Consider the following 25,384-nt stretch of genomic DNA (forward strand, 5'->3'; position numbering starts at 1 on the left):
ATTCCAATAGAGAGTAGTATCCACTAGTAATAGTATTCACTAGTGACTTATTAATTTAGGCTAGGTACAGATGTAGCACTTACACCAGTAAAAATTATTGGAAACTGGTACATACCTATAACCAAATATAAGTTCAGTACACACAGACCAGTTTAAAGATGGTGGAAACTAATCCAAGATAGACCTGGATGCATATAGTTAAATGATTTAGGTTATGTAACCCGGGTGGTATGTGGAAGGTGCCACCTCTTCAAATGGAAGGGATGTTAGCGGGCATTGGTGATGCATATGGGTTGGCCATGCAACCTCTGAGATTGGCCATGCACCCCCTAGAAATGCCAGGCGTGAAACCGGGGAAGTGTACTTCAGTTTTTGTCTCTGGTGATTTCAGGCTCAGCAATCAGCCATTAGGGGACCCCCCCCCCGGTCGGCGACCTGGTGACCCCCCAGACTTGGGAGGCAACAGTGGCCCTTGTTAGCGGGAATGTATATGCTATGAGGAGCATGGCTGCCTAACTATAAGCCAGCTCACCTCCTTCTCTACAAAGCCATAAACTTTCATACATACATACATATAAATTAGGGCTGTGCGAAATTTCACCGGCAGTTTCATTTCAATGCTGTTTCAACTCGTTTCGAGCTTGAAACAGCTAAATTGAAACAAAACAGAGAATTTTGAAATAGCCTTGAAACAAAACGAGGCAAGTCGAAACATTTTGAAATTTTCGAAACATTTTGAGTTTCAAAGCTCAAGCTGGGCTTGCTTGCATGGTAACAGAAACTAAAGTAAGGAGAGGGAGGGGGAAGTGGTGGGGAAGGAGTGCTCTCATTATTGACTGTGTAGCTGGCCAGTGACTGTCATCCTTTCCTGAGGTCCCATCCAATCCCAGTGCTCTGGGGGAGGGATGGAAAAACTGCATGAAAAGCAGCATTGTTTGAACTGCCCTGCTTTCTGCCTTGGTGTCAGCTGAGTGAGGGTACACATTAACACACACACAGTGTCATGCACCCGTGTCATGAGTTCTGCCTGTCAGTAGCTAGGGGTGCAGGACCCTAGAGCCCAGACTCCCCCTGCACCTATCTCCTTGACAGCTGGAAGGTTTTGTGGCTACAGCAGGGCCTAGCAGGCCTGCAGTTTTCACCCCCCTGTGCCCCAAAACAGACACAGTCCCACAAGCACCCATGTCATGAGTTTTGCCTGTCAGCAGCCTGAGGTGCAGGGCCCCAGAACTCAGAAGCCCTGCATCTATCTACTTGAAAGCTGGCAGGCATCGTGACCTTAGCAGGTGTTAGCATGCCTGCAGTTTTGACCCCACTGTGGCTTAACATATACACGTGACATGAGTTTTTTGCTTTCAAGAATTTGAGGTGCAGTTTCCCTGAAACCGCTGCACCTATCTTCTTGAAACTTGGCAGGCGTCATGCCCTCAGAAGGGGCTAACCATTCCTGCAAGTTTTGTCCAAATCAAAAATGACAAAGTCATGGGCTGTTTCAAGCTTCCCCGTTATAGCCTATGGGCGAAACATTGAAACAGTGTTGAAACAGCGAACCTGTTTTGGTGAAACAAAACAGAACAGTGGTTTCTAATTGAAATGAAATTCAAAATGAAATGCTGTTCCATCGAAATGTCAAAATGCAAGTTGAAATGAAATGGTGCTGTTTCATACAGCCCTAATATAAATGCTATTTATAGATATAAATTTACCCAGACAAAAAACTCAAATTAACCCTGAACTCAAGCATAGGCCTAATTCCCTGTGGCTTTTGAGTTAGCCAGCAGTGCCTGCCCCTCATCAGGGCCCTTCAGCCTGTAGGGGATGGGAGGCACTCAGTGATAAAATGGAGGTTAATCAACAGACTAATGATGAGAATAACAGGCAGTATATGCAATAAAGTTACATCAAATAAAACATATATATCTAAAGATAATCAATACAACCCAATGACAGGAATACCTGACAGTGATAGAATAATATATAACATACACATTAAGGTTACATCAAATAGAACATATATGCATAAAATAACCAATACAATAAATACAAATACAGGGCAACTGATGAATCCTCTTCTAATTCAATAATGAACACACGGTAATAACAGAATCCCAGCAGCATGAAAAAGAAACAAAGCCCAACACTAGCATAGTAGCTGTGCCCAAAGAAGAAGTAACAATCCAAGCAGGGACCCTGTCACCTAATAAGCACCATTACCCTCTCAAGGTTACTCAGCTAGGCAGGGACCTAAACCATAGCAAACAGGAGCCCTGGATCCCTCTTTATGTCCCAGGGCAAACTGTCTTCTCCCATCAGGGGCTTCGCCTCAGTTGCCCACAGTGGGGAAGGCCCCCGCCTCCCCTGTGGAAATCCCTTTCCTGGCTGACTCATGACTCCATGGCTTTGAAGGGTTTGGCTGGTCTCCAGCAGTGTGTTGGGGCAAAGCATACCCTGGCCTCACTGGGTTGGTTAACCCATGCCACTCCCAGTGAGACGGCCCGAGCTGCCTCATGCAGTTTGTCTGGCCTGTCAGCCCACTCTCTGCCCTGTGCACCACCCCATGCACTGAAGAGGCACCTACTTTGGGCAGGGGGAGAAGGACCACACAGCCTAGTGCAGCCCCAGTGTTCCTTCAGCTCTAGGGCCTTGTGCACCGCTTCATGCATCAATGGCCCAGCTCCTACCTTGTGCAAGATTGGGGATGCATGCTGCCTCATGCAGTTGCCAGGTCCCATTCAGCTCTGTCAGCCCAGTGTACCACTTTGTGCACCAAAAGGGGGCTAGGCTCCTGCCTTATGCTGCTGCTGTGATCCTGTCCACTCCCAGACTCTCCCTGCACCATTCTGTGCACCAGTCTTCCAGCTCTGTGTACTGGTCCATGCACTGAGGGCTCCCACTCCTGCCTAGTGCAGGGTTGGGGACCCACACTACCTCATGCAGCTGCTGTGGTCCCATCCAATCCCAGACCCTCTGTGTACCAACCTATGCACCGTTGCCATGGCTGTCTCCGTAATGGGGCTGGGATGCAGCCACTGGCTGCTCCCGTCTGGCAAAGACATCTTCCAGGTGCTTCTGGAGCAACTACTCAGCCCGACTGGTCAGCAACACCAGCTCTTCATCAGCCCTCTTCATTGACCCATGTCAAAGCCATGTGTGTGCTCAGCACATGGGCTTTTATCCCCTCTGGAGACTCTGCTTCCATTGGGAATGGACCAATCAGGAAGCTCAAGGGGTTAGTTCCCTTTTTTGGTCCTCTCTTTTACCTCATCCCTGGGTCAATGTGTGGCTACCTGCCTTCTGCCTTCCCCTGATTGGTGAAGAAGGAAAACTGCCTCTACCAACGAAGCCCGAGCCCTTTGGACTCAAGCTAACAGTCTGGGGCTGGTGGTGAGCCCACCGGCCAGTCTGTCACAGTTAAACTGGGCTATCAAAATTCTGTATCAGATCCTCTGCTGACTTTGCAGCCCCCTGTTTCCTCCCCCTCACAAAGAGACATGCTGGAACTCAGCTCATGCTCAGCTGCTCTGAGTTGTCAGTCTCAAGCAAGGACATTGGGGAGGAAGGGGAACATCTGTAGCTCAGTATTTTTCTATCTTTATACAGTATTCCTAGGCAGGGGGAGATGCTCTGGAGAAGGAAGGGTTAGGCCAATCAGAGCACTGGAGAATGGCAGCAGGCACCCAGTGAGATTGCAGGAATTTGTCAAAATTTGCCACAGTTTGTCAAAGCTCCAAGGAGCCCAGTCTTTCCTTCTGCAGGGTGTCCCTTTCCCTGTTGCATGGCACAAGGCTGCGGGCACCTGCTGCTGGGGGAGGGTGGAAGAGAGATTCCCAGTTCTGATCCTGCTCCCTGGTGTTGCACCAGCTCATGCAGGACCAGAGCTAGGCATAGCGGAGCAGGATTATCATGCCTGTGGCTGACATTGCTCTGAGAGGTGGGTGGAAGTGCTGCTTGGCCCAGCAGCCAGTCAGAGGTGGCCTGGCAGGGAGAGCCTGCTGGGAAGTGTGCAGGAGCATCTCCCAACCTGCTGGCCTCTACCAGTGAGGGCAGTCCATGTGCCCCACTCCCACCAAAGGATGAATGTCTGTTCTATTTGCTCCTGACTTAACCTAAGGCACTTAAAGTAAAATGCAAGACTTAAATTGCTTCTGCCTTGGGCTTTTTGAACATCTGCATTTAGCCTTACTCAACAACAACCCCCTAAGCCACTAAAATGTATGTTTTCACTGTCACTCCTTGTGTCTCCTTCATTAGTAAGACCTGAAGCATTTCATTAAAAAAGGAGACAATGGTTTATGGGCATTCTTTGTTTTAAGTACAGTGCCAAAATCATGACAAATGAACATGTCTGTATTTAGGGACCAGTTCTTGATTATACACTAATGTACTACACTATTGATTGATTAGTCAGGGCGATGAATTATATGTGAATTGCTGTTTGTAAGGCTTTTTAACTATCTATGAAAATAAACTAATGGTTCAAGAAAAAGCTTTAAAACTGAATGGGTGCCAAAAGGACATAATTCACTTTCTAAGCAGTTTAGTTTGGAGAAAAATATATTAACTTCATCTAGTCCTTTGGGCTTGGTTGCAATAAATATTGATTTGGTATGAAAAATAGCTTCCAACTATAGTTAATACTAAGATCCTTTACCTGTTAAATGGGGAGTAGGAATTAAACAAAATATGAGAAAATTACTCTACCATCTGAAAGGTACTGAATAGTAGTGTATCCATTAACTGGATACCAATGGTGGCTTGGTAGGAAGCTCTTGGCTGGTTTTCGTAGAAAAGTAGGGTTTGAAGGGGTCTGAGATGGTCATGTAAGTCAAGACCTGGTCAAGGAAGGATCAGCTCTAGCTGAGGCATCCGAGACAAATGTTTGTCTAATCTAGTCTAAGGACACCTATACACATGCATTGAGGCTGCTCTGACATGCTGTAATTACAGTGTGTCACAGCAAATCCAACTGAGTCTGCTGGAGTATGGTAATTACCGTACTCCAGCAGACTCTAGCATTTCATGTATCAGCACCCCTGCACTGAAAAAGGGTGGTGGGGGTGCTTTAACTAAAGCTTTAATTAAAGTGCCCCTGCTGCCATTTTTCAGCATGGGGATACTGATACACATGATGCACTGGGAGCTTTAATTAGAGCAGAGATGCTTCAATTAAAGCCACGCCCCTCCCGACCATGTGTATAAACACCCATAAACTTCAGCAAGGAACCTCACACACAAGTACCAGGCAGAATGCATCAAAAATGCCTTTAACTTGCCACAGGTAAAGCAAGAGAATAAAGGCATCCCATCCCTGCCCCCCACACACAGAGGATGGAAAAGAAGCCCATACTCCCTGCCAATCTGTGGAGTAAATTTCTTTTTTCATTCCAAATCTGGAGATTTATGTGAATCTGAGTGGAGGAGCAAGATCCTCCAGCACAGAACCTCTATGTTTTCTAAGTCCAAGCAGAACTATCAGTGCTCTCCAGTCAAAATCTCCAGTCAAACTGGCCAACACTCAGGGCTTCTGAGAAAGGTGAAAAAAAAAAAAACCCTCTTACACTCAAAGATTTCATAGACATTAGGGCTAGAAGGGACCTCACAAGATCATCAGGTCCAGCCCCCTGCCCAGGAGGCACAAAGTCAGCTGAGGTCAGATCACCATAGCAAGATAAGCATTCAAGAATTTCTTAAAGGTATCCAGAGTAGGCGCTTGCATCACTTCTGGGGGGAGTCTATTCCAGACTCTGGAGACTTGGATGGTAAGGAAATTTTTCCTTATGTCCAGTCTAAAAAGGTTTTCCAGCAGTTTGTGACTGTTAAACTTTGTCTTCCCTTGAAGTGCCCTGGTGAACAGACATTCTCTCAGTTCCTAATGCACACCCCTTATAGGCTGCCACCAAGTCACCCCTGAGCCTTTGCTTCTCCAGGCTGAAGCCTCTCCTCATAAGGCCTGTTCTCTTGACCTCTAATCCTGCATGTGGCTCTACTCTGGACTCTCTCAAACTTCTCCACGTACTTCCTAAAGTGTGAAGCCCAGATTTGGATGCAGTACTCCAGCTATGGCCTCACCAAGGCTGAGTAAAGCGGGACTTCTTGCGTCTTGCTTGAGATGCATCAGTAGATGCAAGCCAGAGTTTTATAGGTAGGCTGACCATAAGAACATCTGGGACACTGCTCCCCTCACCCCGCTCTCCCAAGTCAGTGGCACTACTGGAGGCAGAGGTGGGGGGGCAGGGCGGTATGGTTCACCAGGCATGTGGACAGGTGGGCGGACAGTGGTGCCTATCTGCCCACCTGCCTGGTGCTTCGTGCTCCTCTGCACCACTCTGCCTCCCCACTGGACTGCACCCCATGCCTGTGTTTCTGGGACGCTAGTTTTAATTCTCACTAGCCAGCCTTCAAAACCCAGGACTGTCCTGGCTAAACCGGGACATATGGTCTCCATCCCCACAAGCAACCTGGGTGGGGAGGAAAAGAAGATGGTTGGCCTCATGTGACAACCATCAAAGCCCCAAAACATAGAATATCCATAACCAAATAATCTCTACTAATCACTGCAACTTTGGGACCATAAATAACTCTATGCACACTAAGATAACAAAAATGACTGCAGGGGTTTTCACCAGTATAGATGAGAGACACAAAAGCTCAACACGAGTCATTCACATTGTCATGCAGAATATTTTTATGTCATTGTATTACTTTGCTGCATTACAGTGGAAGGTGGTATGCACTTGTACTAGGCACATTTTGCCCAAACTTTTTGATACCTGGGGTACATTTTTTTTCTGGATTAAAATTGGTGGCATATTTCACTCTCCAGTCCATAATCCAGATCTGGTCCATAGGCCACATCATGTGTGCAGTGCTGTCAGCCAGGGCCCAATCCCTGCTTGCAGTGCTGTTGCAGCCAGGGCTTGATCCAGCCATGTGAAGCTGGTCTGGCAGGGGCCACAATCCAGACCATTTTTCACAGGACACCCTTTGAGGATCACCGTACTAGACACTATAAGGCACATATTAAGAAACAGTTCTCCCTGCTAATTTTCCTTGTAGGTTTTACTTGGAATGCAGATACAGTATGTTTCAGGATAGCTATTCAAGGACAGACTTTTTTTTCCCTCTCTCCTGCTCTTCTCTGTATGTATGTGTTTGAGTGTGAGAGAGGACAGCCTGTATTCTTTAATGTATACACTCTAAGTAAGTTAGTGAGATACCCACCATTTATAAATAAATTATTTCCTTTTTCTGGCAGTGCCTCAATACAGAAGTCCATTTTCTGTTGTCAGCAATTTATCTGTGGTCCAACTTGACTGGAGTTACACTTTCCTACTGAATGGGCAGCTAAAGGAGTATGTGTTAACTGAGGGTGGACAACGTGTCTATAGTGGCTTTGACACCAAGCTGAATTTACCTAGGACATCTGACAAAAGTGAGTTTCTAGTTCCCATTTCTGTGTTCATCTTATTGTATTAATGCTTATTTTTTTAAAAGTTGTCTAACAAATACATTATATTGAAATGTCTCAAAATTTGTAATGGTTCTCTGAAAACCTTGTATTGTACATGTACCTTCTCCTGGTACATGTTCTTCTTTGGATATATGTTCTGTATATGTTCTTTCTCCTGATAAATGAATGCCCATTCCTTTAGAATAAGGAAACCAGTTTTGTTTCTGGTGTCACTGAATATGAGAAATATAGGGGAAAACGGTAATCAGTTACGTTTCTGAAGCATTTTTCTGTCTTCTTATGGGGGATGAGTAGAGATAGCCAGGAACCCTGTGGAGTTGACCTCAATGATTTGATTATAGCACTTCCCCTCAAAAGTGAGGGTTGAAACATTTTGGAAAGATCCGCCCTTAAATCCATGACACTCTTAAGGCTCAGTCTTGCAAGGAGGCAAACAATCCAAAAAACATTTGACTAAGCACTCCAAATTAAGCACATCAAGAGCCCAAAGTAGTTAATGGGACTATTCCTGTGTTTAGATTTAAGTAGCTTTTTAAATCTAGTAGCTGTATCCTTTTTGGGATACAGTGCTTGGAACTTCCAGACCAAATCTTAAGTGTTGTGGGGGTAGGTAGATGCACATCCACCTCAATACCCAGAGGTGTTTGAGATCCATCAGGAAGAAATGAGGCAAAAAGGAGGAGCCAGAAAACCAAAGGCCAGTTAGTGCCTCCTCAATACCCAAGAAGTTACTGGTACATATCATAAGGGAGTCCATTTGAAAGTGTCTGGAGAAGGAAAGCCTTATCCCAAGCAGCCATCATGAATTTACTATGAACAATTAATGCCAAACTAAATCTTCTTCAGTAACTTAACTAGTTTTGTGGATGAAAAGAATGTTATGGATATGCATATCTGGAGCCATGGGGGTTTTGGCCTTCTTATGTAGCAAGGGACTTAGCCTTCTTCCTTGGATCTTTCAAGTATAATTTAACAACCCCTGCAGCACCAGGACAGTGGTTTTACCTGTGGCAGATTAGGGTGCTATGCCATGTGATTATGTGACAGGGTTGCCCGTGTAGTTTTAGTAATAGGTTAGACAAGGATTTCCTTGGGATGGTTTGGATAGGGATGATCCTAACTCAGGCAGAGGGTTGCATTAGATGAGTTCCAGAAGTCCCTCCCAACCCTACTTGACTCTGATTCTATGACAGGGAGCCTTTAGCTCCATGGCAGGGCAGTACCTCCAAATTGCAGCTGTCTTTTTCCTGGCTTCATGGAACCTATTCAAGCTCTTTTGCTGTTCACCCAGCATCTTGTGATAGTGTTAATTTTGTCTGTTTAACACCCGAGAGTAGTTACAAGTTACACTTAGACCACACTAAGGATACTTAAAACATGAGTGTCTGCACATCAAAGCTTGGTAAGTCATGCTAAGTGTCCTCTGAGCATCTCCAAGTTATTACACTTCAGGTGAGGATTAACTGTGGGGCATGCTACCTAGTTCTTGTTAGCTTAAGCTCCATGGAGATAAAATGAGCAATTTTTCAGTCCTCCAGAATCCCAGGATATGCCATTCTCAATTCTTCCTCCCCACACCAAGCAGGGATAGAGCCCAGGGGTCCTAGCTCCTAGCCACATTCCTGCTAACCAGTCCTCTAGTGACAAGCATGAACGATGCATGCCCCTGGAGGCAGGGGGGCATGGCAACCACCCACAGGCTGTGGTGGCAGTGGCGGTGGCAGGGATGTGGTGGCGGTGAGCAGGTAGCTCCTGAAGGCAGCTGAGGGTGGGGTGGCAAGTGCTGACCAGTGGTTGGCAACTACCCACAGATGCTGCCAGGAGTGTCGGGGGCAGCTAGAAATGATTGGCTAGTACCTGTAGATGCTGCCAGCGGTGTCAGTGTCAGCAGTGTCAGCAGTGGGGGGGGGTGAGCAGTGACTGCCCACAGGTGTCACTGGCAGCATCAGCAGCACTTCTTTCAGGGGGTGCACCACCAATCTCAGGGGGTGCACGTGCACCTACATGCAACCCCTACGCATCACCAATGGTGGCAAGTCAGAGGTGTGCAGGCAAGCAATAGTATTAACCTTCAAGGTATGATTGGTCACAGTGGGTGCAACTACACGTGCGCTTTAATATGCAGTAATTTAACGTGGTCTAAATGTAACATGTACATATGTATATATCTCACCCAGGAGGAAGCTGAGAGAAGAATTTTATATATATAATTATATGCACACACATACATATATACGTGTGTGTGTGTGTGTGTGTATAGATACATGCATACTCTTGGCTACCTTGGAGACAGTGTCAAGGGAAGGTCATTATTTGTGGCCCAGTGGTTAGGTCACTGTACTGGGAATTAGGAGCTGAAGTTCAAACCTCCTGTGAGTGAGGGAAGCAAGGACCTGCACTTCCCACTTCCTAGGTGAGTGTCCTAATCACTAGACTATTAAGATAAACACAGAAGGGTCATTTACTGCTGCCACCTCCATTTGGTTTCCTGCAGGCAGGTATGCCAGTGCAATAATATTTCTTTAGATGGCAAAATAGAATCTGAAAATGGGTGCACATGCCAAGAATGGCACTAACACCATTTCTCTGGGTAACTTCTGTTTAGGCACATGGAGTGAAAAAAGATACTGCCTAAAAGTTAAGTTACATGTTACACTTAAACCACATTAAATCTGTGGCTTGTTAAAGTTAAAACATACTGGGCATATCTACATGTGTATTAAGGCACTTTTTCCAGTGTGAAGTACTAAAGAAATGTGTGTTATGCTGCCTGAATGTGCATGGTTTTCATAGATTTCATAGACATTTGGGCTGGAAGGGACCCCGGAAGATCATCAAGTCCAGCTCCAAAGTGAAGCTTAATGTGCAGTAACCTATTTTATGGAAAATTAATGCAACTGCATGTGTTTTTTTACATGACTATTTAATGCACAATAAAATAGGCTACTGCACATTAAGGTGCACATGTAGATGTGCCCCACTGTGAGTAGTCACACCTTAAGGGCTAATACTGTTTCTTGCGTACACACCTGTGAATTGTGACTAAAGGACTGGTGATCACAAGTGTGACTAGAAGCTAGGGTACCTGGGCTTTTGCTGGCTTCCTCCTGGCCCCGTATATATAACTGTATAACATATATATCTATATCTATCTGATAGATGGCCTAAGGTGATAGACATGTACGCCCTGCCCCCAGCTGTCCTGTGTGTGGGGAAGTGGATGTATGGGCATAGGCGATCTGGCCATGTTGGTCATGGCAGCATGGCACTCCCTCCTATGCTGGTTTCTGCCTACTGAACCATGGAGGCACTGCTGCCTACAGCTGGTCTGGCCCAGCTGTAGCCCTGTGCCCTGCACCCCACTGGGGCTGCAGAAATCTTGGGCATGTGACCCTCTCTGCCACATTGCCTTGGCCTCCCAACCCCTCTTCACCACACTGCCTGTGCTCCCTGCCCCCCTGATGTATCGCCTGTGCCTCCCCCCCACTTCCCCAAAGCATTGCTTGTGCCCTCTCTGCCCCTGCTCCTATAGATTTACTTGGAGGGAACTGTGGGAGCTGCTTTCCACCGCTCCTTGGCTGCCATGTGCATGTGTGTATGCACATGCTTGTGGCACCCCCTGCCTCCAATCCACCCCCTTGCAGGCTGGAACTCTGCTAGCCTGCAAGGGGAAACCTACAGTTTCCCACTTCTTTCTCCTTTAAAGAGGAAATATTACATTATTTTCCTCAGATTTGGGTCCCAGCAGCCCTCTTCCTGAGGAAAGCCAAGGCCCTCAGGCTCCCATGTACTCGGTGCCTATGGTTCTGGGCAAGTGTCCTAATCTCCAACTACTTGTATACACTATATGCCCTGGAAGATGGCATAGAGTGCACCCTCAGCAAGTCTGCAGATGCCACCAAGCTGTGGGGAGCAGCAGATACACTGGAGGGTAGGGCTAGGATTCAGAGTGACCTAGACAAATTGGAGGGTTGGGCCAAAAGGAATCTCATGAAGTTCAACAAGGACAAGTGCAAAGTCCTGCACTCAGTGGAACAATCCCATGCACCGGTACAGGCTGGGGGCTGACTGGCTGGGCAGAAAAGGACCTTGGGTTACATTGGACAATAAGCTGAATATGAGCCAGCAGTGTGCCCTTGTTGCCAAGAAGGCTAATGGCATAGCGGGATACTTTAATAGGTGAGTTGCGAGCAGGTCAAGAGAAGTGAGTATTCCCCTCTATTCAGCACTGGTGAGGCCACATCTGGTGTACTGTGTTCAGTCTTGGGCCTCCCCACTACAGAAAGGATGAGGACAAATTGGAGAGAGTCCAACAGAGGGTGACAAAAATGGTTCAGGGGATGGAGGATATGACTTATGAGGAAAGACTGAGAGAACTGGCTTATTTAGCCTAGAAAAAAGGAGACTGAAAGGGAACTCAATAGCAGCCTTCAACTACATGAAGCCTGGGGGTTAGAAAGAGGATGGAGCTGGACTGTTGTCAGTTATGGCAGATAGATAACAGAACAAGGATTAACAGTCTAACAGATATTAGGTTACGTATTAGGAAGTATTTTCTCACTATGAGGGTAATAAAACACTGGAACAGGTTTTCCAGAGAGGTGGGAGAAGCTCTGTCCTTGGAGGTTTTCTAAACCTGACTAGACAAAGCTTTAGCTGGGATGCTCTAGTTGGGGCTGGTCCTGCTTTGAGCAGGGGGTCGGACTAGATGACCTCCTGAGGTCCCTTCCAACCATAACCTTGCTACTGACTACACACACACGTGCACACACGTTACACCATGCACATGCATGCACATGCACACACACCCTTCCTCCCCCCCGGTCAAAAATCCTGCTAAAAGCATGTCTCTTCTATTTTAGCATGGGTTAAATTCACCATTGGAATGAATGGAGAGCCATTCATTGATCTCCTGCCTAACAAAGGATCTGTCTTTGGCAGCATCTAGGTGCCGGTCATTGAAATAAATGGGAAAACTGCGTAGGTCTGCAGGGCAAAATAGAGAGTATATGTTGAAAACTATGGACTAAATCATATTATTTCACCTGCTAGACTTCTTATGAGTTACTATAGGGAAGATTCTGATGTACACAACTAGAATCAGGGAGATACTTTGCCTGCATCGACATGTAATTCACCTATATTTTCAGTGTGGTGCAAGTACATAGCTCATCTAATTAGCCACATAGTTAGAGTACTTGGTTGCCCAGTGGCTTAGCATCAACAGGAAGATGCTCTTTCTCCTACAGGTTTGCTATCTTATGGTATGGGAGGTCAGTGTTTAAATCCATTCATCTATACAAGGCTTCAGTTGTGCATTGGGTTGGACATTGACTAACTGCTCTGAACTTATTTAGTGTTTCATAGGCAAAAGTAGATATTAGTGAAGCAGCAGGAATGAAAGTATTTTGATTGCTTTCTTTTTACAAATTTGTAACTGTTTTTTAATTCTTTTTTTCAGCTTTTTCCTTTCAAGTAACCTGCACCACTGATGAAGGAAGTGCCATGACTCCAGTGATCAAATATAACACTGCTACTGGACTTGGTAAATGTGTAAAACTCTTGGCTAGCTACTGCTAATTATTTGTGAATGTGTGCCGTGATAGTAGACATAATTTTTTTGGGACTAGATCATATATGGAAATACGGAATTTGATCTGGCCTAATTATTGATATTTGCCTTGAAGCATTAAGCTATGTAGCTTAAGTTATGTGTCCTTCTTACCAAACAAATCAGTTGGTTTCTTGTGACTGATGCAGGTATAGATGTAGGTATAGCCTTTGAGATTCTTTTAAACAAAGGATTTTTTTTGCCCATAGCTTTGCCTGTCACCAAACAATCAAATAAAGGGCAACACCAACACATAGACCAGTACTAGCACCAGGAGTCCTAGCTAAATGCCAGGATTAAACCTGAAGGGCACTGGGACTCCAACACCTGCCAAAAAAAATTATTGGTTGTGCAGCACCCACAAGCAATGGCTAAGACATTAAAAAAAACAACCTGCACTGTACCAGAAGCAGCAGTGCATTACTTCGACCCGGCACCACAGTGTTTGTAAAAATTGGGCACTTCAGCAGGACTTTTTGTCACTTCAGCTAAACCTGATTCAATCAGCTACCATAAAAAAGCTCCAAAAAGCCCCACTAAAGCACCCCATCTTTACAGATGCTGCAGAGCTGGGTTGAATTAAAGTGATGCATGTTCTGGGCATGCCTGGCATTGGCATAAGAACGCACTGAGTTTAAAATAAAGGACCTTTTTTCATGTCTGCAAGCACCCACTGGTAAAAACCAAAGTTGGCACCTATGGACCCAGCAAATAAAAACAACCTTGGTCTTTCATTTTTCCTTCAGAATAATTCAAACAAGCTTATGATTTTTTTTAAATGCTACTTGATTTGTGGAATTGCTCTTTTCTTTTTACATTAAAAAGATTACGTCCTAGTCCCCTAGTCCCTGGTTGTTAACGACATGATGAATAGGCAGAAACTTGATCTTAGCCAGTCTTCAATAGAGCAAGAAGATCTGATTCTGCTGAAGTGAATGGAAGCTGTGTCACTACGTCCAACAAGAGCAGAACTAGGCCCATCATGTCCCTAAGGGGCAGTCGGAGATAGAGGCACATTACATATGATGTAGTGAGAAACAGTTCACTAGCCTTTCTCCCACAGAGAAAGGTATAAGTACATCAGAGTTGGCAGCTGTTGAATAATCCATCCCCACTTCAGAGGTGTTAGAATGAGCCCTTAGAAAAAATGGCTTAAACCCAGAAATATATGATTTTTAAAGTTATGACTAAATCCGAATATCATTGTTATTCATCTGAATATCCATTTCCTCTTTGAATCCTGCTCTGCTCTTAACCTTAATGACATCATGTGGCAATGAGTCCCACAGCCTATTATAGACCATGTGAAAAAAGTGTTTCTTTTTATCCCATGTCCTACAGTTTAATGACAATGAATGCTCATTTGTTCTTGCACTATGAAAGATGGAGAACAGACTTTCCTGATTTGCCTTTCCCGTACTAGCTACTCTTACATACTTTTACCATGTACTTGTACCATAAACTGATCTTACGCATACTGCACATAGAATTCCAGATGAAGCCCCAGCAAGGGCTTAAATGAAGGCATTTATAATATTTCTCAAAATATTCTCTCACAATTTCCTTATACAGCCTAACAACTTATTTTTTTTCATTGCTGGTTAGAGATGAGGCATGTTGAGGCTCAGACCAGTGAAAAAAACAGCATACCCCCCCAGGTAGTAAGGGGAAACAATGGAAATTTGTGGAAATGGTCTTGTCACATGCAAGCAGCCAGGGAAGCCTGTTATCAGTCTGTTTCTCTGAGAACCTTTTCTCCAGGTGCTGCGATTAGTATTCCCTACCAGTCGCATCCAAGTTAGCATTAAGCCATCAGCATGTGCCAGTGTCAATATATGGGTGTGGAGGGGCAGTTTATTAATTCTTAATCTACACTAGGAGAGAGGATATTGTCAATGCTTTGTATTAAAACACTGCTTCCTGAACCAGAATTGGGATGTAGAATAATCAAACTGAGGAAACCTCAGAAATGTCCCTGGAGCAAAATTGAAATAGGGCACTGAAGATTTTTTTTCCAGTTAGGTACAATTTGACCTATAATTTCATTCTCTTGGTCAGCTCTTCTTCCTGTTTTGAGGAGAAGGTGGTGGGCTATAAACTAACTGGTGGAATTTTTTTTCCTTCATAGCCTAGAAGCAGCCAGCTGACAGAAGTCACCTCTATTTTACTTTTGTCTTTCTATAGCAATAGTCCACACGGCTGTCTTTGGTTACATCGCTACATATATTTCAAAGCTGCTAACAGGCTCATGAATGTGCATGTTACCAAAGCATCTGATTTTTTAAATTATATTTTGTTATTATATTATGCCAGTTAGTAATGTGTACAGTATGTCAGAAACAAGATGCACGGAAAGCTATTGTGTCTTGTATTTGTGTCCCTTTTCTCAGGCTTTTATTATTTGGTCCCTCCCTTCTTTCACTCCCTTCAGTTCTGTGGTTTTAATATTTTATAGTCTCACTGCTGCAGTGTCCATGATAGCACCTGCTTATGTTGAGCTATAATGCTACTGAAAACATCGTAGCTGCTCCTCTCTGAAATTACTGATCATTGTTTCAACTGTTCAAGGTTACTTTGATAAACCTTTTTCAAATTCCACCCCCCTCTCCGTTCCTGGGAGATGCCAATGCAGTGGTGATTTCCAACCGAAGCAGCAATGCCAGAACTTTAAGCATGGTCTCTTGAGTGCAGTAAGCTTTTTATTACAGCCCACTAGCATATTGAACCATTACACCACCTTGAACATAAGTGCAAATAAGCACAGTGTGACAAACTGCTTCAAACTTCTTGCTAATTTATAATAATAAAAAAAAGAAGATTGCACATCACTAAACTGCTTTATAAAATAATGTTTCCTTTTTACCTCCCTGGATTTTATAGGTCCTGTCTTAACAACTCCAGGAGCAAAAGATGAAACGGGGACCAAAACTGTAAAATTCTATAATGAACTGTGGTTCGCAGTACTAATGGCAGTTCTAGGTTTGGTCCTTCTGGCTGTTTTCCTGTCTCTAATTCTACAAAGAAAATTAAACAAACAGCCATATGCAAGAGAGAGGCCACCTCTGGTTCCACTGCAAAAGAGGACATCACCAATGAGTGTGTATTCCCCAGGTGAAACACACATGGTATGTCATGTCAACCACATGCTTGTTATTTATGTTGCTTAAAGCATATGATCCTGTGTTGTCCTGTCTGTTACAGAGGTTAATATTGCAGTTTAAAGACATTAACTTACAATTAAGTGTACTAAGAGGACAAAGGTGTATGGTGCTCCTGATGCATGAACTACACCTCCTAGAAAGAAATCCAAGCAGCGAGCTGGGATGTGAGAGGTCATGACAATTCAAATAAGCAACACAGCTTGGGACAATAAGTAGCACCCACTCACCTTGGTACACCAACACTTAAAATAATGCCAAGTAGCTGTGGGTTTGATTATTTATTGGTCATATAGTTCATTGCTCAATCTACACTGGGATTGGACTTCTCGTAAATCAGATATTACAGGTGCTGCACACAGTAGGAAACTCTAGGCAAGCCAGAGCAGTAGCCAACCTCTGCCACAAGCCATGCAGGTAACTTCTGTGTGCATACAGCAGATCATGGATGGGAAGGTGGCAGATAGGGTAGGAAGCAGAGCAGCAGATTGGGCAGGGGAAAGGAATTGGAGTGACACTTGAGGAGAGTGCAAGGCATTTTTGGCAGGAATGCCAAAAATGTTGGCTCCTACAGAGCTAAACTATGCCTAGGTTTAAAATCTCAAGTGACTCAGGATTAGAACAGCCTTAGCTTTATTTTATGATCAAGGAGATCATAGATGACTGGTAGGGGGTGCATGTGCCCCCCGATGGGGCTAGTACCCTCCCCCCCCCGACAATGGCTGACACTGATGGCTGCTTCTGTGGGTGCCTCCCCGCCAGATTCAGGAGGCACCAGTAACTCATGAAGGAGATCGTACTTCAAATGGTGATACAGCTATTGTGCCAGCATCTCAGCTGCTGCAAATCAGCATAGCAACACTGACTCCTTGCACCGTGCTTATTTATACCATATGCAAATTAGTTTTGGGGCAAGCAGAATGAATATTAGAATAACATTTGATATTTTCCGATGATTCCAAATGATTGCTTGCTAGAAGTCTACAAATGATGGATCTGATGCAGCCCTTACTCAATGGCAGGGTTGTCCTGGCTGCATAAATGCATTCTTATCCTCAAGCAGAATATAACCACCTCAGATATAACAAGGGAGACCTTGTCAGTGTGTGTTACTGCTTTTTCCTTCTCTGTCCCCTCTTCCTTTGCTTACTCTCATTTTAGGGAGGGGAGTGACTTGTGCCTGCTAAAGTATATGTTATGCATAAAAGCTTTTTAGAAGCTTTTGCAGATCTTTTCTCATTTTACTTTCACAGGTAAAAGTTTAGATGAACTGTAAACTGCAAAGAATGCAGTGGAGCTGGGTAGACAAATTGTGTTCCTGATAATGCATCCAGGTGTCTAGTTCCTGTCTGATGTGCCCAACAGTATAGGAGTCATTCCTCATCTGCTTTTGCTATGTTGCTCAGCAGCACCAACCTCTCAGCACACTGCTCTTTTATGTCTTTATTTAAATGATTATGTTAAAACAAATTTACATTCCCCATTTAGATTGTTATTCAGACCATTACAGATCTGTAAGTGCCATGGCTACTCACAGAGGGCTGTTGAGCAAGGTGGCCAAGTGGGTACCTTAAAGGGCAAAGTAGCTGCTTGCAAAATGACCCCCTTGAGTGTCAGGATGCTGCTCTCAGCAACATTGTGTGGTGATTATTACATCAATGGCAAAAGTCTAGTTAAGGAACTCTTTAAACACTCTTAATTTAGCTTTAGAAATAGAGAGAGACTTGAACATGGACCAGCTGCCTTAGAAACCAATCATGAGCGGCACAGAGCTGAGAAGTGGGGTGAAGACTTCAAAGCAGACATGCAAAGTCATAAATCTTAAAATGTATATATATGTACATATAAATAAAATACAAAGCTATATATCCAAAGTATTAGAGAAAATATTTTGATCATCCTTTGCGAAGGACAGGAAGGACTAATGTCACCAAGCAGTAGTAGCGACTCCATCTTTGAAGTGACTGAGGTCCCCCCTGGTTCCAGAGAGGAGGCTGGAGAGCTGGGCAGAGATGGGGTACTCCAGAGTTCCTGAAAAGTTCTCAGGGAAAGAACACTCCATTACTATTTTGTAGAATGTAATTCACAGAAAAACAGGGACAAACCAGTAGAAGAGGTGGTGATGAGAAGAGCAATCTGGATACTGCTGGTGAAAAGATTTTTTTTTTCTTTTAAATGACCATGACTGTCTCTCGCGCTTCCAAAAGAGCTCTAGCACAGCAGTTTCAACAACATCATTGTGGCTGCATTTTACACTAACGAGCTGGCGGGGGGAAAAAAGAATTTTTAACATGCCTTATTTCTTATTTCAATCTCCTTTCTCCTCAGAAGGTTAACAGTATAAGATGCTGTTCCTTTTGTTTTTTTTGTTTAACTGCTTTTCCTCTACACTTACATTTCCCTCCTTTATATTCTCTACCTACAATGCTTTTAAAAAAATGCAGAAAACTTCTTTAACTGATAATCCCTGCCATCAGCATCCTATTGCAACTCCTTTACAAGTTCCTGTCATCTCATCTTCAGAAGTATCACGGAGCACAGATAAGGTAAGCCTTTGCAGTGCATACGTCTGCATAAACAGTTTAGAAGGATATATTCCAGACTGCTAGGAAAGGACTATGTACACTGTAGAGTGAGGGAGTCATTTGTATTTTATTATCACTTTCAAGGTCACACAGCATACGGTGCAGATAATTGTTAAATGCAGGTTTTACACATAACTCAATTACAGGTTTGAATTTGGAACTCATCCTCTGCTGTCCTGTACAAAAACCACAACTGAAACCTGCCCTAGAGACCTAAAACTTAGTTTTCTGTTGCCAGGAGTTGTTAAGGTGAAAACCTTCCCATTGTCTGTATTTATGTGCAATGAACTAGCACTCAGCTCGTGTGAATCAGTGTAGCCCTATTGAAGTAGCTGGAACTATGCTGATTTGTAGCCCAGCTGAGAATCTAGTCTACTGGGGATTCTTTTAAAAGCTACATTTGCAGTATTATCCAAGCCTGGAACAAAACAGTGGTCATGGCACTTTGGCAAATGTTGTTAACACTTCTCCCTTTTTTATCTCAGTTTGAGTCTGTTGCAGATGCATCCGATTCATCAAGTAGCGTTACGTTAAAAAGTTACACAATGCATTTTGAGGTATCACTGCTACTAGTGTGTACACAATCTGTGTGCTGTTGCAACACAATTTAGAATGACTGAAGCATCTGCATGAAAACCTTTTTGCATGGTGTGCAATAGGAGTTGGAAAAGACCTCACGCTAGATACCAGTCTGCCTATTAGGCATCTCAGGGCCTTGTTACACCTTATGCTGTAAGATGCACAAATATTAATTGGCTTACTGTTGTTTGGCTTAGTGAAGCAATCACACTTTAAGGTGAAAATCCTTCTCTGACTGTCCTTCACCTACACAGCTGCCACTAGAGGCCTGGTGAGCAGCAGCAAGATTAGGTAGGAGCTAGGGGCAGGACTGGCTTGCTACTTTTGCCGGGCAGAGCAAGCGCTGCAGCCCTGGTGTGCCCGGTGGTCACAGTGCCTCCTGCTGCTGCTTGGAACAATTTGCTGCTCCTACCCAGCACAGCAAGAGAGTGCAAGTGGCAGGGGGAGGCATTGCAGCCACTGGGCACTCCAGGGCTGCCTTGCTCTGCTCACATCTGCAAGAAGACAAGGCGCCATGCCTAGTCCTGCTGCACCCTGGCGTCCTCACTCGCCCCAACTCAGGACGGGCCACTGTATCGTGGGATACTGGAGGATTTCAACCGGGGCAAAATAGCTGTCTGGAATGGCCACACCTTAATGGAACAGAAGCAAAGTTAGGCAGATTAGAGAAAATCCTGCTCTGATGTGACACAACTTTAGAACAAATAAAGAGTGCTTTAAACCACTTAAAAGGTGTTAACGTGCAGCCAGTTCAGGGTTTAAGAGCTCCAGAAGCTGCCTAAACTTGCTGTGTAACAAGGCCCTCACTGTGATGCTATTCTACTCTGCTCAAATCGCTGAAAAACTAACAGTGCGGAAGGTGGATGGCATCCTTAGAGCGCTTTGTGATTTACTGCATGTTATGCATTTACATCCTTACTCCAGGATAGTTTACCCAAGGTTTTACTCTGTAGTGTATTTATAGTAAGAAGTAATCAGGTCTCCTAAGTTTTCTGCTGGTTTCGGGTGATCTTACAGTTCCTGGCCCCTAGCAGGCAAGGGAGCCAGTTTGCTGGGAGCAAAGGGCTACTGAAGGATGAAATCGGCAAAGGCAGCAGATGCACAACCCACACTGTAGCGTATAGTTACTTCTCACTTTCTGACAAGTAACTTTATGCTGGCATGAAGTGAATTATAGGGGTATAAGAGCATATGCCGTTTGTCTCCTTCACTTTTTCTAGAGAAGAGTCTTGTTACTGTGTAGTAAACATACCTATGCATGCAGCCATAGGACAAGGTGAAGCTGTGTCAAAAGTAATAGTGTTTCAGGAACTTGAGTTGGCTGGAATAGGGTTATACACAGGTAATAAGCAGACTAGGATCTGGCTCTTCGTATCCAGCATGGTGCATATCCTTTGCTGTCTAGGATCCATGTAACAAGCACATAGCTGCATGCCTGTAATGCATAACTGTTGAGTTTCATTATTCCAGCAGAAACCTTGGAGACTCTACTTAAAAGTGGTTTAACATGTGTCCCTCCCCACCTCCAAATACACAACTGTGGGAAAACAGGAAAATGTAAATGTTCAGAATAAGACTGCAGGTAGGAGGGAAGGGGAGAATAGTTTATACCCAGATCACAAGCATATAACAGTTGCTGAGATTTCTGGGTATCATCTAATGTCAGATATGCCAAGCCCCTACTAACCTTGGGAGTATTTCATAGGAAGTCTATCTCTGGGTTCGAAATGGGATGGCAATTACTGTAGTGACATGCATGAATTGCGTACTTAACAGGAGATCTTCAAGAGATCACCTTGTTAAACCGCATTGCAGCAAGCCATTGTTTCCACAGGGAACAATAGCTAGAGCTAGTGTTAATGACCAATACTGTGTTCTGTTATCAGGCTAAAACTCCACCATTAACATGTGTTGCCTTATTATGAAATCCACCAACTTGGCTGCAGAGGTTGTACTTTCCAAGGATAAAGTTTAGCACAGACTGAAATATCAATAAGCAATAGCTGTGATACTGCTTTTTTCAAGCTACTGTTGTGTACATATTTCCAGGGCTTAGCAGATACAAAACTTCCAGGACCTGCATCTCCTACGAGTAATCGGAGCCGCCAAAGTGCTTCTGTCCTCCGGCTACCAAGTCAAAGGCAGATGAGTCGTACTTACTCCCAAAGTTCTCTGCATCGCAGCGTCAGCCAGCTTATTGACGTCTATGACAAAAAGTCTCTAATAGAAGATTCTGTGTGGGATACCATTATACACAGCCATGACAGTAGTCTGGTAAGCTCTTTTGGTTTACCTTTATAGTGTCATGCATTGTGGCTAGTTCATGGACAGTCAGCATTCTGGCAGCTCATTATTTAACAAGATACTGGGGACATTTTCAGAAAGTACCCAAAGCTAGATCCATAAGAGGATTTAGGCAACCATGTCCAATATTGACATTTTCAAAACCTCTACTCAACTACCATTTACCTGTGGAGGTGCTAACCTGCCTCAGCAAAGTTCACCAAATATCTCCTACTTGGGAGGCCCACAGCTGCCTATATTTTGATCATGGTCCAGTGTTAGGCAGCAGGGGCTAGATTCACAAAAGGACTAAGGTACTGCAATGCTGAGAATTACATTGCGTAAGTTTTAGGCACAGAGCCACCTAGTGGAACAATGCCAATTAAAGCATATAGACTTCATACACCAGAGTTTCCCAACCTTTTCCAGCCCAAGGTACACTTACAGTAATACGAATTTTCCACAGCACACCTGTCAAGGCATTCCCCATCCTCATACCTACTGTAGCTCATCGCCATGGCAAAATTCTGTGCCACACCTGTTCATTTCTGATGGCACACTTTCATGCCACAGCACACTGGTTGGGAAAAACTGCCATACACTGCCCCTAGGAAGAGATGGATACTTAGGACTGGGATTTAGACTTAGGCACGTTGCATGGAAAGCTGCTTCCTAGATGACAGGAAATGTTGAGGGCCAAGGTCTTAAACTCTTGCCCCCTTTAGGGACTTAATCCTGTTTCTGGATTTATGTACATCACAACTACCCTGGAATTAGGTATTTCAACCAACTCTTTTGCACAAAACACAGACAATGCTACTATTGCTTCTATTTCTGGTTTAATACAGTAACCCAGTGGTAGAGTGCTTACCAAGGTCAAGATTCATTGAATCAGAGGGGGAATGTGACTCTATAACCCACTGCCTGAGATACTAGATCCTGGTCCTTGCTCCAAGGATTCTTGAAATATACTCCCTAGTGATCTTATATATAGATATATATATAGGGCTGTCAGTTAATTGTAATTAATTTTTTTAAGAAGTTGATCACATGAGTTAACTCAAACAATGATTAATGAATTAATCGCACACATGGTTTTGGAGCCCATGCTCAGGCTCTGCGCCGCTGCCATCACTACCGCCTCTGGGCTGCCCAGTGGGGCAGCAGTGGCAGTGCAAAGGACTGCAGAGCAGCCCAGGTGTGGACTCTGGGGAGCTGTAGCAGGAGTGGGGGAAGAGGTGGGCCCGCACAGACACACATATGCAGCCTGTAGCCAGCCAGGAAGGCAGTCCAGTGACATATGGAGCAATACACAGCAGGTAAGTCTGAAGGGGAAAAGGGTGCAGATCGAGGCCCCTATGGTGTGGGAGGGAGTGGGGCAGAGGCAGGGACTGGAGTGAATGGGGCCCTGGAGCTGGGATGGATCATGGGACAGAGCAGCGGGCAGCTCATCCAGGGGTGCAGGAGAGGCTCCTGCCACTGTGCGCACCCTGGGAGAGGCATGTGGGGGCACATGCCACCTGGATTTGAGCGTGGGTTGGGGGTGGGCTACCGCTGTGGGCTGGGACTCTGCACCCTGCTGCCTTTGCCGTGTGAGCCAAGTGCCATGCTGTCTCCTGCAACCAGGTGGGCACGGGATGTGGCAAAGCCAGTGCACAGCTTCTGAAGCAGAGGCAGCAGGGCGCAGAGCCTCAGTCTGCAGTGGCAGCCCACCTCCACTCTGCACACAAATCCAGGGGGCAGATGGCCCCCATGCCTCCTCTAGGATGTATGCAGCAGAACCCCCCCGTACCCTCCCATGACCCACCCTAGTCCTGGGGCCCTACTCACCCCGGCCCCTGCCCCACTCCATCCCTCACAGTGGGAGGCCTCAATCTATCCCCCACACCTCTTGCCCCCCACAGACTTACCTGCTGGGCAGTATCTGCATCTGTGTGTGTCTGTCTGTCCCTCACTCCCAAGCCACAGCACCCCCCCCACCCAGTCCTGCTGCTGCCCCTCACTCCTGACCCACAGTACCCTGCATCCTGCCTGGCTGTGCAGGAACTCCCCTGCCTGGGCTCCAACCTCCCCACACATCCCAACAGCCCCCCCCCCCCGAGTATCTGCATAATTTTACGTAACTTTGAGTTTTTCTGCACATAATTCTGAGTTTTTAGCTGTGCAATTAAAATCATGATTGTGACTTTTTTTTAATCGCAACTAATCGCAATAATTTTTACATTGTTTGACAGCCCTCAAAAAAAAAAAAAAGACACATCAATGCTTGCAGCAAGGACTGGAACTAAGTTTCCCCACCTGCTTCCTCCCTGCGGCCCAGCAAATTTTGAAATCTTTTCTGTAGTGTCATAGCGCAACAGTTTCACTTCTCCTGGAATGTCAATAGCTAGGGCATACTCCAGGAAGGCAAAATATGTGGGTTTTGGTAGCCCCTCATGGGAAGGGACATAGTCCTTCTTTCCACAATTTAGGCAAGTGCATTTTAACGCTTCCAGAGTTCAGTGCGTTTCATGTTGCATTCAGTGGTGCTGAAGACCCTCTGGATTGGGTCCCCCTGTAGGGGGAGGGAAATGAACATAGACCTTGAACATCCCAAATAGACTTAAGAGCAAAGAGAGCTCATCTGCTCACCCATCAGGATGGCGACAGCTTGGGGCATGCCCCAAAACATTAAGTGCATGGGAAATTTTAGGGTAATAATCTCAGACTTGCATAGAATTTAGACACCAAAGTACTTGTGTGGACTTAGCCTTCAGTGCCTAAGTATTAAAGTCATGCAGAACACAAGTCTTCTTTTGTGACTCAAGCTGCAACTTATTTGTCTTTTCCCCTTCCTTTTTCCTAGTATGTGGAGGATGAAGATCTCATTAATGCCATCAAGGGCTTCAGCACAGTAACAAAAGAGCACACATCTTTTACTGATACCCATCTGTAATACACATTTGAATATCATGGCCAATCCAAAGAAGCTGGAGGAGTCCAAAATCCTTGCTTGGTTCAACTTGCATTAAAATGAATATAAATGTGGGATTGTGCTCCAAGTGATGTGCCTATTGCACCTTTAGCAATATGAATTTTTTTTTTATTATATCCTTATGACAGCCAAGAGTAGTTACATGCTGTATTAACATTCTCATACACACTGAGGTGTAAGTCATTCATGTTCATCAGGCTAAGGACGTTAAGGAAACTTCCTTAGCCTAAGGGTTTTTGAACCCAAAAACTTGCTGCTTAATTGTTTTCCAACTATTTAAGTTGGTCTAATAAAAGATACGATTCACCCAAAGAACCTTGTCATACACACACTCTTCAGTGTTACATGTTTATTACAAGGCTGTGTAGTAGTATTTTAAAAGAGGCAGACGGAAATAATATCTTAGGAAGTAATAAGTGACTTATTATACACTAATTCCTTTCAACGTTAATTTTAAATATCAGATATTGTACAGAAAAGTTTTACACGTACTATTTTTAAGATGCCTGAAACTTTTAAGGAGTTTTTATTATTATATTCTAGTGGGATGTTTATTAGAACGGAAGTTAGTTGCATCAGTCACAAGGATAAATAAGACTATAAAAAATTGATATCGTCACTTAATATAGAAGAAATTTAGCTGTTTTTAATAGCATTAGAACTCAATTCAATCAGAAATCAAAAGGCGGGGGGGAAGAGTGCATTATTTTAGCTTTAAAAAAA

The 25,384-nt window shown here is 44.5% G+C and overlaps 1 protein-coding gene across 1 annotated transcript in view; it reads left to right on the plus strand.

Annotated features, from left to right (window-relative positions):
• USH2A (usherin) overlaps positions 1–24,783 on the plus strand; it is a 653,616-nt gene extending 628,833 nt beyond the window's left edge. The window contains exons 67-71 of the mRNA XM_090031530.1: positions 7,256–7,432; positions 12,933–13,016; positions 15,963–16,207; positions 21,454–21,678; positions 24,533–24,783. Coding sequence (XP_089887656.1) covers positions 7,256–7,432; positions 12,933–13,016; positions 15,963–16,207; positions 21,454–21,678; positions 24,533–24,622 — 821 coding nt within the window. The 3' untranslated portion in view covers positions 24,623–24,783. The remainder of the gene's footprint in view (positions 1–7,255; positions 7,433–12,932; positions 13,017–15,962; positions 16,208–21,453; positions 21,679–24,532) is intronic.
• The last annotated feature ends 601 nt before the right edge of the window (positions 24,784–25,384 follow it).

Source organism: Crocodylus siamensis, chromosome 1, assembly GCF_052110815.1.
Source record: "Crocodylus siamensis isolate JL-2025a chromosome 1, ASM5211081v1, whole genome shotgun sequence".
NCBI lineage: Eukaryota > Metazoa > Chordata > Crocodylia > Crocodylidae > Crocodylus > Crocodylus siamensis.